Below are 12102 nucleotides of genomic sequence, written 5' to 3' on the forward strand. Positions count from 1 at the left end.
GGTTTTGTATCAAATCCCTCCCTAAAAATGTCCATGCTTACATACAGTACAATATGGTGATTGACTTTACATTGCTTACTTACTGTTTTTTCAACATCACCAGCTCCCAATGGTAATGTCTAACACAGCATAGGGCATCGTCTGTTGTGCACTTAACATGGCTGGTTATATATATTACAGTGTGACCTGTGCGTGTGTGTGTTCACATATGTGATATGACACCGGGCTAAGGCACCTACATGTCCCTCAGATAGCGAGCCAGGCTATTCATTTCAGAGCAGCCACACAGCTCAGAAGGGAAAGCACCCATATCATGTGAAGATTGTATTATCCAAGCTTACACTGCTGTTACAGTATGTGATTGTCATTCCCAGATTTTCCAATGCAGCTGAGATACGCTATTATTGTTTGGAGTAATGCAGGACTTTAAGTGCGCTGTGACAATTGTGCACGCATCATAATACAACTGATTTTAGGGGAGACAGATCTTACTAAACAGTAAACGGCCTACAGCCTACAGTGGCCTAAAGCACAATGCTTTATCAGACTGAAAGCAAGAGAAGAGCAGGTGGTGGGGGGAGTTATGTTAAAACCGGGGTTTGCACTGAACACACTGAGGCTGCTGGTACACTCAAGGAAAAAATAAATAATCCTATTTCAAACTTCCTTTGGAAAAGAAAATCCTGGAAAAAATGTTTCTTTTAAAAAATATCTGACGCTTCATCCTATAACAAAAAGACGAGGATCAGAGAGTTGGACAGCATATAAAACCACTGATAAATCCGTAAAAAACAGAGTTAAGAAAAGACGATCCGGTTAAAGCCACGATTGTGCTGAGCCCATCCTCAGCACCGCTCCACTGCTCGGGTGCTTGTGTGCGTGCTTGGGCCAAAAGACAAAACAAACACAAATAATTACATCCTGATACTGCCATTCATCTTGGAATTCTTCCCTCATCCTCCCACTGCAAAGTCCCTACAAACAACAGCGTACCTGTTTAATGCTGCGTGCATTAACACAGGACATGGGGACTGGAAGTGGGAAGGAAAACTACAACAAGGGTCAAAATATGAGAGATGAAGGAGTATTAAGGGTTGGTTTTCTGGGTTTGGGCCATTTAGTCTGCAGTGTGTGGTGGTGGGGGGGTTAAAGGTGAGTCTTCCTATGACTGGGGGAGGTGTTGTCTGATAATCTCTCTGGACTGAGGGGGGATCCGGTCAGGAAAACGGACAGAAAACTCCACGATGAGGTCACCACGCTGTGACGGGTTCTTGGGGAAAGGCAGGCCTTCCCCTCTGAGTCGCTTCACCGTCCCTGGCTTGATGATGTCGTGACAGGGGAGCGAGATGATGCGGTTTTCCAGAGTGGGAATGCTAACTGTGCAGCCACACAACGCCTGGAGGAGAAGAGAGGAGGAGATTGAGAGGGTTAATATCTTTAGATACATGAAATACCAACGCCATTAATATCTCGATGAGTTAATGTTTCCATGAACTAAAAACTTGAGTTCATCTTCCCTCAGCACATCATCATAACAAGTCAAACTTCCACGTGTTTTCTGTGTGTGTCCATCGTGTGTGTGTGTATGTGTGAGAGAGGCAGAGACAGAAAGTAGGCCTTCCTGGCAAATCGTTTTAGTATCGACTACAGCACTGTGGGGTCTACAGAACAGCATTTGGATGAGGAACATTAGGAAAACATGACTTGGCAGTGGAAAAGTTTTCTGGTCTTTGTGTCTGTGTGTGTGTAGGTGGAAGGGGTGTGTGTGTCAGTGTTGGAGGGGCTACACATTGCACAGGGGACTAATTTTAGCAACAGTCTCATAGCCGAAGCTAATGAAGTGAGGCAGGAATCGGCTGAGCTCGTAAATAGTTGGAGGGCTTGTCAGATGGGCTGGCAGGACGAGGAGAGAGAACACACACACACAAACACCCACACACACTAAGCTTCACCTCCTTATCACAATGCCTGATGAATCCAGTCAGAGCGTAGAGAGTGCTAAACTAAACATGGAGACCTGTGGTTATCACGACTTCACAGGCTTTCCAGTGAGCATCACTCGCCAGATTTGAGCTGAATAAAAACAACTATTTAAATTTAAAACTCTGTGAATGAACATCCTGATGAATAAACTTTTCTTATATAATACATTTCTAAGAAACTGTTACAAATAGATTTACTACACAAAATAAGGTCAGTGAATAAATACCATAAAAGGTGGAATGGAAGATGGAGAGTCATTGTAGATGACCTTTAATTCACTAGGGTTGAAAAGGTTTAGGTCAAGAAAGTAAAGACAGAAAAAGAAACTTAGAAAACACATCACAGCATCTGTTGCCATTTGAGTACTTGGAACAATAAAACATTTGTGTGGTACCAGGGACTGTTCTTCTTAGATGTTTGCAATGTCTTAGAGTAAGTCAGTAAGCTATATGCTACTCAAGGAAACCTGTTTGATGGAAAGGAGAGCATTAGTAGTTCAAGTTTCCCTCTCAGTTCTTTCCAAAACATACCAACCCTTAAAGGGTAATTCTGTTATTTTGAAGCCTAGGCCCCATTTTACATATTTTGGGGTCTAAATGACTAATAGGTACACTTGGTGGTTTAAGAGTAAGATCCTTTTTGTTTAACCAGAAACAGAAGTCTCGCTCTGAATTCTTACGAGAGGTGAGTCGTTGCAGGAAGACAACGTTGGAGATGTGAGTTCTTCTTACTCTTTAACAAAAAGGTCTATCTCTGTGGGAATCCTTTCCATAATGTTGTCAGACACAGAATAACAATATGAGCCTGTCACTGGCAAAAACAAGCACTTTTACTGGACGTACTTTTCACAGGTACAGTTGCCCACAAGGATTACGTTGCAGCCATTGCAGCCCGTTTCGCAGCTGCCGGCTGAGGTGATCTACTGGACCAATTCCAAAACGTTTAGTCATTTAGACCCCTATATATGTAGAAATAGGGCTCAGGTTTAAAAATACCAGAATTACCCTTTTACAATAATCATCTCAAGGCAACTAGCCCCTCATGATGTAATAGTGACCTCTAACACCCAGTCCATGTCATTACGTGGCCAATGTTGTATTAAGACTGCTGGGGGATTTTCTTGTCTCGTCTGGTGGTTTTTTTTAATAATCAAGGACTAGACATGTGGACAGTTGAAGTTCAGTCAAGCAGAGCAGCTGCTTCAGAGGACAGACAGAGTTTTCCAGCCATGACATCAGCCTCCTTTTACCCACTACATACATTAGGAGGTGATTTAGCGACTGTGATAGAGACTAGTGCTCATCCTCTTGTTATGAACAGTTCCATTCACTAACACAAGTCTTACACACAGAGACAGGTTGCCATGACGCTCGACACACACTGCTAGCTGATCTGAGGGCTCACTGATTGCATAAACCTCAGCTCAGACAACATAGCTGCAGAACTTGACACAAACACACACACATACACTTTGATTTTGCTATATTTGTGAGAATGTTTTGTAGATTTACATTCATTCCCTAGGGTTATATGGTAACATTAATCATTATTGTTACGTGCTTAACTCCACAGTTATGATCAGCTTTGGAGTAATGCCTCACAACCTATGTGTCCTCATAAAACTTTGGGCTGTCAATTCAGACCATACCCTTAGTTGCTAAAAACAACATCAACATCTTCTATAATTGTGGATAAACAGTATATTTGCCTTTCTAAATGATATCAGAGGTGGAGCTGTAAAGAGCTGTCTACTTTGCCTTTAGAGCCAACAGCTACAGTTAGCACCTACTTGTGTTTGGATGTGGGTTTTGCTCCTGAGCTGAGTGCAGTGGTGACAAGAGCTAGATTTGCACTGCCACAGATGATACCAGCACACTGCAGAGGCCTCATTAATGCCAGAAAGAGCCAGCCTATAGATCCAGGTATAGGTCGGAAATCAATATGTCAATTTGTTCTAAGCTCTCTAACTGCTTCTGACTGCTGTCACAGTGAAGACATTGTAGCGCTAGAAGTTGCCTCTAGCAGTGTCTCCCAGGAGTTTATAGCGTGGTCAAACAAGCTTGGCGGCACTAAATGCAGCTGCTCATCAGGGCATGCTTCAGGCAGTAAACAAAATTGAGCAACCAAATCATAAGGCAGGCGAAACACAGACTAAATAACTATATCTGCTAAAGAAATGCATTTCCAAATATCATTAAGTCTTAGCCTTCCTCTTCTGTTTTTGCACTTTAGAATGAGCACAAGCAGAGTTTTCTTTTTTCCAGCAGAAACAATCATCTTGTTGACTATGTTATATTATCTACTGGTGCATTGCATAACATTTGCCATATTATATATTGCAGGTTGTCCGGTGTGCAGCACGTAGCTGGTGCTGTGTGTTTCACTGCAGCATCACATCTTCAGGGAAGCAGAGCAGAGTGGAGCAGTGGAATATGAGCTCTTATTTGCTTTGGATACTGAATCATCTGACCCACTTCCCTAATATTCCCCGGATACCCCCCACCCCCATCCACATCTCCCCTTCTCTCCCCCATCTCGTCTTTGGCTGCATCAGACTTAAGTCTCTTATCTGGCTGCTGTAAGAGCAGAGGACTTAGCTGTGGGAGTTCTGCAGTGCAAACTTAATCATTGTGCAGGTTTGATCAAGTACCATCTCCTGCTTACTGCGACTTAACAAACTCTAATGTGGTGTGCTGTGCGCAGGCACCCCTGTTTTCCAGGTGAATTGTTTCTGTGGAGAGAGTCAATGCTGCTTTTCGAGGAAAACTGTTCAAAATTGGCTTGAATGGAGTACAAATAGCTCCCCTGACATCTCCAACTCTTTGCGAACACCTGCTATTAAGCTACCAATGAGGAGTGCAGGCCAGTGAGTGGCAGCTCTATTAGAAACATTAAAGCTTGTGTAATTCACAGACGGAGCAGAGCTGTGCTGAACCCGTTGCCCTCACAGGAACGGCTAATTAAATGTCCTGCCAGTCTCAGTAATAACAGCCTGGATTGTCACCACTGTCACACTACAATCCATCTTTAACTGTGAGTGTGTTTGCAAATACGCTTGAAGATGCTAGAGTGTATACACTTGCATGCATGTTTATGCCTGTGTGTAGCTTTATGTGTGCCTGCTTGCATGTGTGTTTATGTATATATATATTCATACAGCCGTGCAGAACAAGTGAGGACGATGGCTCTGTGCCGGTCACACAAGGACACCACATTCCTGCTGCTTCTCTCACACTGCAGCGACAGAGACTCTGCTGTTCAATGATCCTGCCCTCCAGCAACACACACTCACATACGTTTTATATGACCACCCACCCAGGACATAATCCTACCCTTAAATTACAGTCACACTTCTCCACCTCATCCACTGTTGGGCCAGGTTGAGTGAATGATATGAAGAAAATCCATTTTTGGATATTCATCTAAAACGTTGCAGCTCCATGAAAGCATTCAATTTCTGCCTGGTTTGCTCCACCAGGAATCAAACTCCCAACCTCAGCAGCATTATCTACTCATCTACATGCAGAAATGTGACAAAGAGAGAGGACTGAAGATAGACAGAAAAGCAGATAGCGAGACGGAAGAGAGAGAGGTTAGATGAAAAGGGTCAGACGCACCTCTTTTAGACTGATCTTGCAGTTAAAAATTATATTGGAACCGTCTCTCTTGAAGTGGGGGTGCCCTTTGTCTTTAAGCACAAAGGCTATGTCGGCAGGAATGTTCTCAGGGGTCTCGTCCCCCTCCTTTGGGAAGGTGATCTTGGTTCCCTCCTTCCAGCCCTTCTTAATGACAATGTTGAGGATCTTGTCCTCTGTCCTCATGCTCCGCCCATCCGGGTTCAGCCTGCGGCGGGTGATCTTCATGCGCTTCGTGCAGCCGTGGAAGATCTCCTCCAGCGAGACCTTCAGCTCGTGGACCACAGGCGGGTCCTGGTGCTTTCGCCCGGCCCCCAGGCGTTCTGACGGCACCCCCCTCCTCCTGCGGCCCTCCCCTGGGAAGCCATTGTTCAGCCCCCCCGGAAAGCCAAACTGTCTCCCGAAATGAGCAAAGGGGTCATCTTCATCTACGTCCATGTCCTGCTCGCCTTCGTGGTCGTTGTGGAAGGAGAACCCGTTGGAGCGGCTGTGGCTGCGGTTGGAGCCAAAAAACATGTCGAAGGGGTTGGAGCCACCAAAGAAGGAGGCAAAGGTGGCGTGGGGGTCTCCGTGGAAGGTGTAGTGGTATGTTGAGCTGCCAGGAGCACCTGAAGAGCTGCTGCCTCCTGTCTTCAAACCTGAGAGAGAAAAGAAAGAAAGCAACGTGAGACCTCATATGCACATGCACACTCAAACACCCACCAGTGGAAAAACACACAATAATATGAACTCAGATACCAGAAACAGGACCCTGTTCAGAAAAGACCACGTGTGGGTAACAGCGGAGATAAGAGTGGAGCCCACGTGGGCAGGAAAAATCCCACAGCATCACTGATCTTCCAACAGTGCTGGTGGTGGAGACACTCATGAAATACCAGGTCACTCCATCCGACACACTCTCACAAATACACACACTAACACACATCTTTTCAACAGAGACACAGGCACAAAACACCCACAAATGCAAACTACAGCAGTCGCTGCTATTCATATCTCAACCACGTAATGATCTTAGGCCATCTGTCTGTCAGCTAACACACACACACACACACACAGTTATATACACACACACTACACTAGCAGCTGAGGTAGACTATAAAGTATTAGATCATGTAAGTGTTGTTGACATTAAAGGTAACAACAGACAATCACACACAAGTTCCTGCACATAAACACAAAATGAAAACATGGACGAGACACAGTATTATTACTTCAGCGGCTGAAGTCCACCAAAGTCTCCTCCACTGTGATACTAGATGCTCAGTCTGTTCCTGAGCTATTTCAATAACAACTTAATACATCATGACGCCTGTTTAACAAGGCCTCACTGACTGAGCGCTGAAGCATGCTCTGCCTGCACTCTCTGACCGCTTTCACTCAATGATCCAACACAGACAGACAGATAGGATCAAACCCAGACATGACCCCCCCTCCTCCTCACCTTCCTCTCCTAGCTGATCATAGACAACCCTCTTCTTGGGGTCGCTGAGTACCTCATAGGCCTCCGCAATCTCCTTGAACTTCTCCTCGGCGTTGGCATCCTTGTTCTTGTCAGGGTGGAAGCGCAGTGCCATGCGCCGGTAGGCCTTCTTGATCTCCTCTTCGTTGGAGCCCTTGGGGATGCCCAGGGTCTTGTAGTAGTCCTTCCCCATAGCTGCACACACGCATACACTCTCTGGATTGGGACCCCCCCTCTTAAGCTCCGGCCGTGGTCGGTCACTGGTGAGATACAGGGCTACTGTTAGTCTTATAATACTCCTCCAAGGCGGATGCTGACCAGAGCAACCGACTATATATATATATATATGTGTCCTGGCAGAGGTGCAGAGTGTACTCAAGTGCTCTCCTTCAGGGCTTTACTGTGAAGTCTATTTAGTGATAGTTGGAAATGGGAACAGAGAGTGCTGGTTTTACTAACTGTTGCTATGGGGATGTAGTTGCCGTGCAAATGCAGAGTCAGGTAGCGTGCAGAGGAATCCCCTTCATTTGCTTTATCAAAGGGCTTCTCCCTATCAGTTCAGCCTGGCAGGTAGAGACAATACCTGGAACAATTTATTTAAACTGCACTTATTTTGAAACGTTGTGATTTTGTGGTATATAACATAAACATAACTGACTTGACTATTGGCTGATCTTACTGATGATCAGCCCCCAGATCTGCTGTGTTAAACCAGCTGGGCAGAGACACACAGCCTGTCAGACAGCAGAAACCCCTTCACTGAGACACTGCGGTGCCTCTGAAGAGGACACAATGATCCTCTGTTTGACCAAGAGAGCACAAAAGTGGACGAAGATGCCTGGTTACATCTATCACATTATGAGATGCTGCTTATATGCTGCTGTAGACAAAGAGATACCGGTTCGCTGTAAGAGTATAAAGCGCCAAATCCTACATTTAAAGCAATAATGTATACCATAATTTACACCAACGATTGGGTTATACCGACTGATGAACCCGAGATATTTTCCATATCAGCCCGTACAATGAAAATGAAATATCATTGACAGAAAGACAGATTCAAAAATGTTACACATGAGATCGGCGCAACGCGAAATAAAAAGAAGAGGAAAAGAAAATTAAAAATCCTACCAGAAGGCTCAGCTATTACTGAGGAATATCACATGAACATGTCCCGGCTCCTCTCTCTCTTTCCTGCAGCCCTTCAGTGTTATCTGCCTGCCTGCCGCCCCGGCACTGCTGGGTCCTTATAAATTGACGTCAGGACGCCGGGAGGATCACAGGCTCTGAAATAACCGGTGACCAAACGCTGAGGTGCATCTGACGTTTCCCTGGAAAACCTCGGACAACTGCCCATACAGCCTCAGCCATAAACCTACATCCAGCACGTAACTGCAGCTGTTACGTGTTTTTTTTTTGTGCGCGCTGAAATCACTGCAAACGGGATTTGGAGAGAAAACAAAGCGCAAAAAAAGTTCATCATCTTGTGGCTCAGTGAGTGATTGTCATAAATATTGATTATTTAAAAATCATACTCAGTTAACTTAGGCCTGTTTGATAGGCGGCTGTGGTGAGAGGTTACAAACAAGAAACCTACATTGATCACGATCTCCCCTGCCATGTACAATCTGCCCCCATTTAGGCAGCTTTAAATGCATAAAAAAGATTTGTTTCATTACCGAGCCCCGCTTGCCTTGTGTCCGATCCTGGTCCTGGTCCTGTCGGCGTCTAAAAATCCGTTTGCAGTCTGGAGAGCAAACCCAGCCCTCTCAGCCAGCAGCAGCTCTTTGTTCAAGGTCTGCTCGCAAACACACTCAGACCCAGTTACATTCAGGCTGAAGTTTGACTCAAGAATCTGAATTTGAAACTGACCACCGGCATTGTTTTAATTCTCTCTACTTGCAAGATTCACCAGTCTGAGTGTAAGCCGGCATGTCAGAGGCTTTGGTCCACTGTGCGGGGAAACAGTCATATTTGGGGAGAGATAGACAGAGAAAGAGAGAGAGAAAGGGAGTCCTGATAGCTGACAGAATAACTATCACCCGATAAAACCTGCGTGTGTGTGCGTGATCGTGTAGTCGTGCCTGAGTTGAGTCGGTATACACCGCTGAGTCATGTGATGACTCCATTCACACACACACGCATTTTGATCTTCTATCTTTGAGAAGATTTATTCAGAGACACATCCTACTTTCCCAAACCCTAAAATTAACACCAACTTTAACACTTTCCTGAACTCTAAACTAACCCCTTGCTCTAAAATAACACACTCTGTCCTTAACTCTGACCTTTGTTTAATGTCGTGACCTTAATACTAGACCTCACCCCCAACTCATATTCCAGCAGTAACCCTGAGATCAAACCCAGAGATGCTAGTAGACATTCTGCCCCTGAAAATCTACACTAAACCTTACAATGAATCCCAACATTAACTCTTTATTTAAACAATTCCCACAAAATAACCTTGAACCTTGACCCATAGCTGGATTATGCTAGGGGGGCCTGGGGCAAAGAAGAGCTCCTGGCCCCCTTTTAAACCTACGGCCCTCCCATTGTCTTTACAGTGTGTTCATTAAATCTAAAATCAATTTAGGAATATTCGCACAAAACTAAAATAATGGGAGTTTTATTCCTGTATTTAACTCTCTTTATGACCTCAAGATTAGGTGGTAAAGAAGAATCTACCTTGAGACTCTTATCATATCAGCTGATATTGTCCTTCAGTGGTGCATATTCCCGAACAAATAATCAATATTCCAAAACAGTTGACATGTAAGGCTGGACCCTGGGGCAGTTGCCTGCTTTAACTGGGTGGTAATCCAGCCTTGCTCTGCCCCAATTTGACCTCAACCTAAACATACTTTCAACAGGAACCCCGATCTCTTGGTCCCAGATTCACTAGTCCCACAATCCAGATAAACCAATATTAACTATTAAAAAATCTTCTCAGTGGAGGTTTTTATTCGTTCTTCACTGTAGGGAGATTTGGTTCTCGCAACAAACTGAACACACAGTTTCTCCTGAAGGCCAAACATTCCTCCTCGACGTCACTGTTCTCAGATCAGAGCAGATCAACAAACAAGCCTACCCAGATTTCTAAAAAAAAATCACACTTATTACACCACCGGTGGGGGTCTGAGTCATTATTGATGACTTTCACCGTTAAGTGCACAGAAAGGTACACTCAGCGGGGTGAAGCGCTTCTCTGCTCTGCTGGGTCAATGCGAACGAGAGGAAGAGGGAGAAATAAAGACTCATTTTAAAAGCTTGAGTCATCACTCCCCACCGTACTGGCGAGGAGGTGCGAGAAAAGTGGGTGTTCTCAATGGAGGAGTCTGTCTGACACACGCAAACACTTGCACTTGCTCTCACACACATGCATATACTCATACATACACACACTAAACATTCAAAACAATGGAAGCACGTAGAGAAGTCACTGTGTTGCATAGCTGTGGAGGAGAATGCAGAGAGACATTCCTGTGTGTCCAGCTGAGTGTGTGTGTGTGTGTGTGTGTGTGTTTTGGCAGCAGGGAGGGACTTCAGCCAGTGCAGCTGTCCCAAAAGAGCAACTGGTCAGTGGTGGGGTGTTGTACTCTGCTCAGCCTGTGACGGAACATGTTGAAATCAACTGCAATGCACCGACGGAAACATTTGGTTAAAATGGGATCCGAAATTTGCATCCACCTGTGCCAAGTGTACACACAGGTTATACAATGAACTCACTCATCACTGTCGGAAGTTCTGTCACAACGAGTCAGATTTCAGAGAATATAATCACATTTCTGCCAATTGTACACTTTTTGTTTTATGTCTGCATCATAATTGGCAACGATGATCGAGGGGAGCTGATCCACGTGCTCCTCCGATGCTGAGTGTGCAGTGAAACAGTCTGGGAACAACTATTCCTGACCTGATGCTGGGTTTCCATGGTGAAACAGGAATCTGCCAGACAGAGATGTGTCTGGCAGGAATACTCTGTCTCAGCAATGGATCCTCTGAGCACGTGCACATGTGTACAGGTGTGTGAGAGAGAGTGCATGCAGGGTGAGTTAAGGAAGCGATGTCTAATGAGGCCAACGCTTGAGAGCAAAGTGTCACATAAATATCGACTGCTTCAGTGTGCTCCACCACCTGAGCTGAGAGACGGGAGAACAGAAGGTCAATTAGATGGCGAGAGACGACAGACGAGGTGGTTGTCAGAATACACCAGAGGCCGCTTTCGAGTGTGAAGAGTAGTCTGTAAGCAGCGTCTGTAAGCATCTCCCACCTCCTCTCTCACAGCCTCAGAACACCCCGTCCTTTCCACCTCCTCTCTCACTTCTACCCTTCCTGTAACCATAGAGACCACCGTTGCCTGAAAAGAGGTTTTCTCCCAGACAGACGCGGTGGTGTCAAATGAGGATGCTGGATGTACGTGTGCACACAAAAGCACACAGCTCAATTTATAGAACCCCCCTCCTGAACAGTCTTTGTGAAAGCTTCTGTCATTTGGGGACATGTATTGTACCTTCGCACAGATGCAAAGAACAACAAGATGTCAATCAAACTGCACGCTTGTCATAACAGACTTCTAAGACAAGGAAGCTTTAATTTTAGTTTGACCATCTGCAGCGTTATGCGTGGAGAATACAGATTGCAGGCCTGTTTTTGTTGTAAAGGTTGCACCATGTATCATGTATTGCTGTTTGGACCTTCGTGTCTGTCTCACGGGTTCATAAAGCAGTGTCCTACTTAGATGTCCCTCCACGTGACCTGTCAAGGGAGCATAGGTCAGTCATATGTACTACATATGATCCCCGATCACTGGGCTGAATTGGTAAATAATAGCTATGAGACATTCAGTTCCCTTTATTGAACATAGTCCTGTCTCCTTTGTGCAGTGCAGCTCTGTAGCTCCCTCCTCCAGCAGCCCTCGAGACCCATTCCTGATCACTGACTCATAAAAAGAAACGCTTTTGACATTAACAGTCGCCACATAACACAGGCAATAAGGCGAGCTTCAGGCAGCAGAAGTGCAGCACG

General features: G+C 45.2%; 1 protein-coding gene across 5 annotated transcripts; it reads right to left on the minus strand.

The window, feature by feature from the left end:
• Positions 1 to 1162: 1162 nt before the first annotated feature.
• Positions 1163 to 7270, minus strand: dnajb5 (DnaJ heat shock protein family (Hsp40) member B5). 5 transcript variants are annotated; one of them, XM_070904240.1, is made up of 4 exons: positions 7060 to 7270; positions 6125 to 6256; positions 5601 to 6067; positions 1163 to 1396 (listed from the first exon to the last, which is right to left on the minus strand). In XM_070904240.1, exons 1-4 carry the CDS (start codon positions 7268 to 7270, stop codon positions 1163 to 1165), a joined length of 1044 nt encoding a protein of 347 aa, XP_070760341.1. The 5 variants fall into 5 exon arrangements, with proteins under 5 accessions (XP_070760341.1, XP_070760342.1, XP_070760339.1 ...); XM_070904241.1 differs by having other exon boundaries at positions 5601 to 6046; positions 6116 to 6256; XM_070904238.1 differs by having other exon boundaries at positions 5601 to 5961; positions 6013 to 6256.
• Positions 7271 to 12102: the final 4832 nt, after the last annotated feature.

The sequence above is a fragment of the Enoplosus armatus genome, chromosome 4, assembly GCF_043641665.1.
Source record: "Enoplosus armatus isolate fEnoArm2 chromosome 4, fEnoArm2.hap1, whole genome shotgun sequence".
NCBI lineage: Eukaryota > Metazoa > Chordata > Actinopteri > Centrarchiformes > Enoplosidae > Enoplosus > Enoplosus armatus.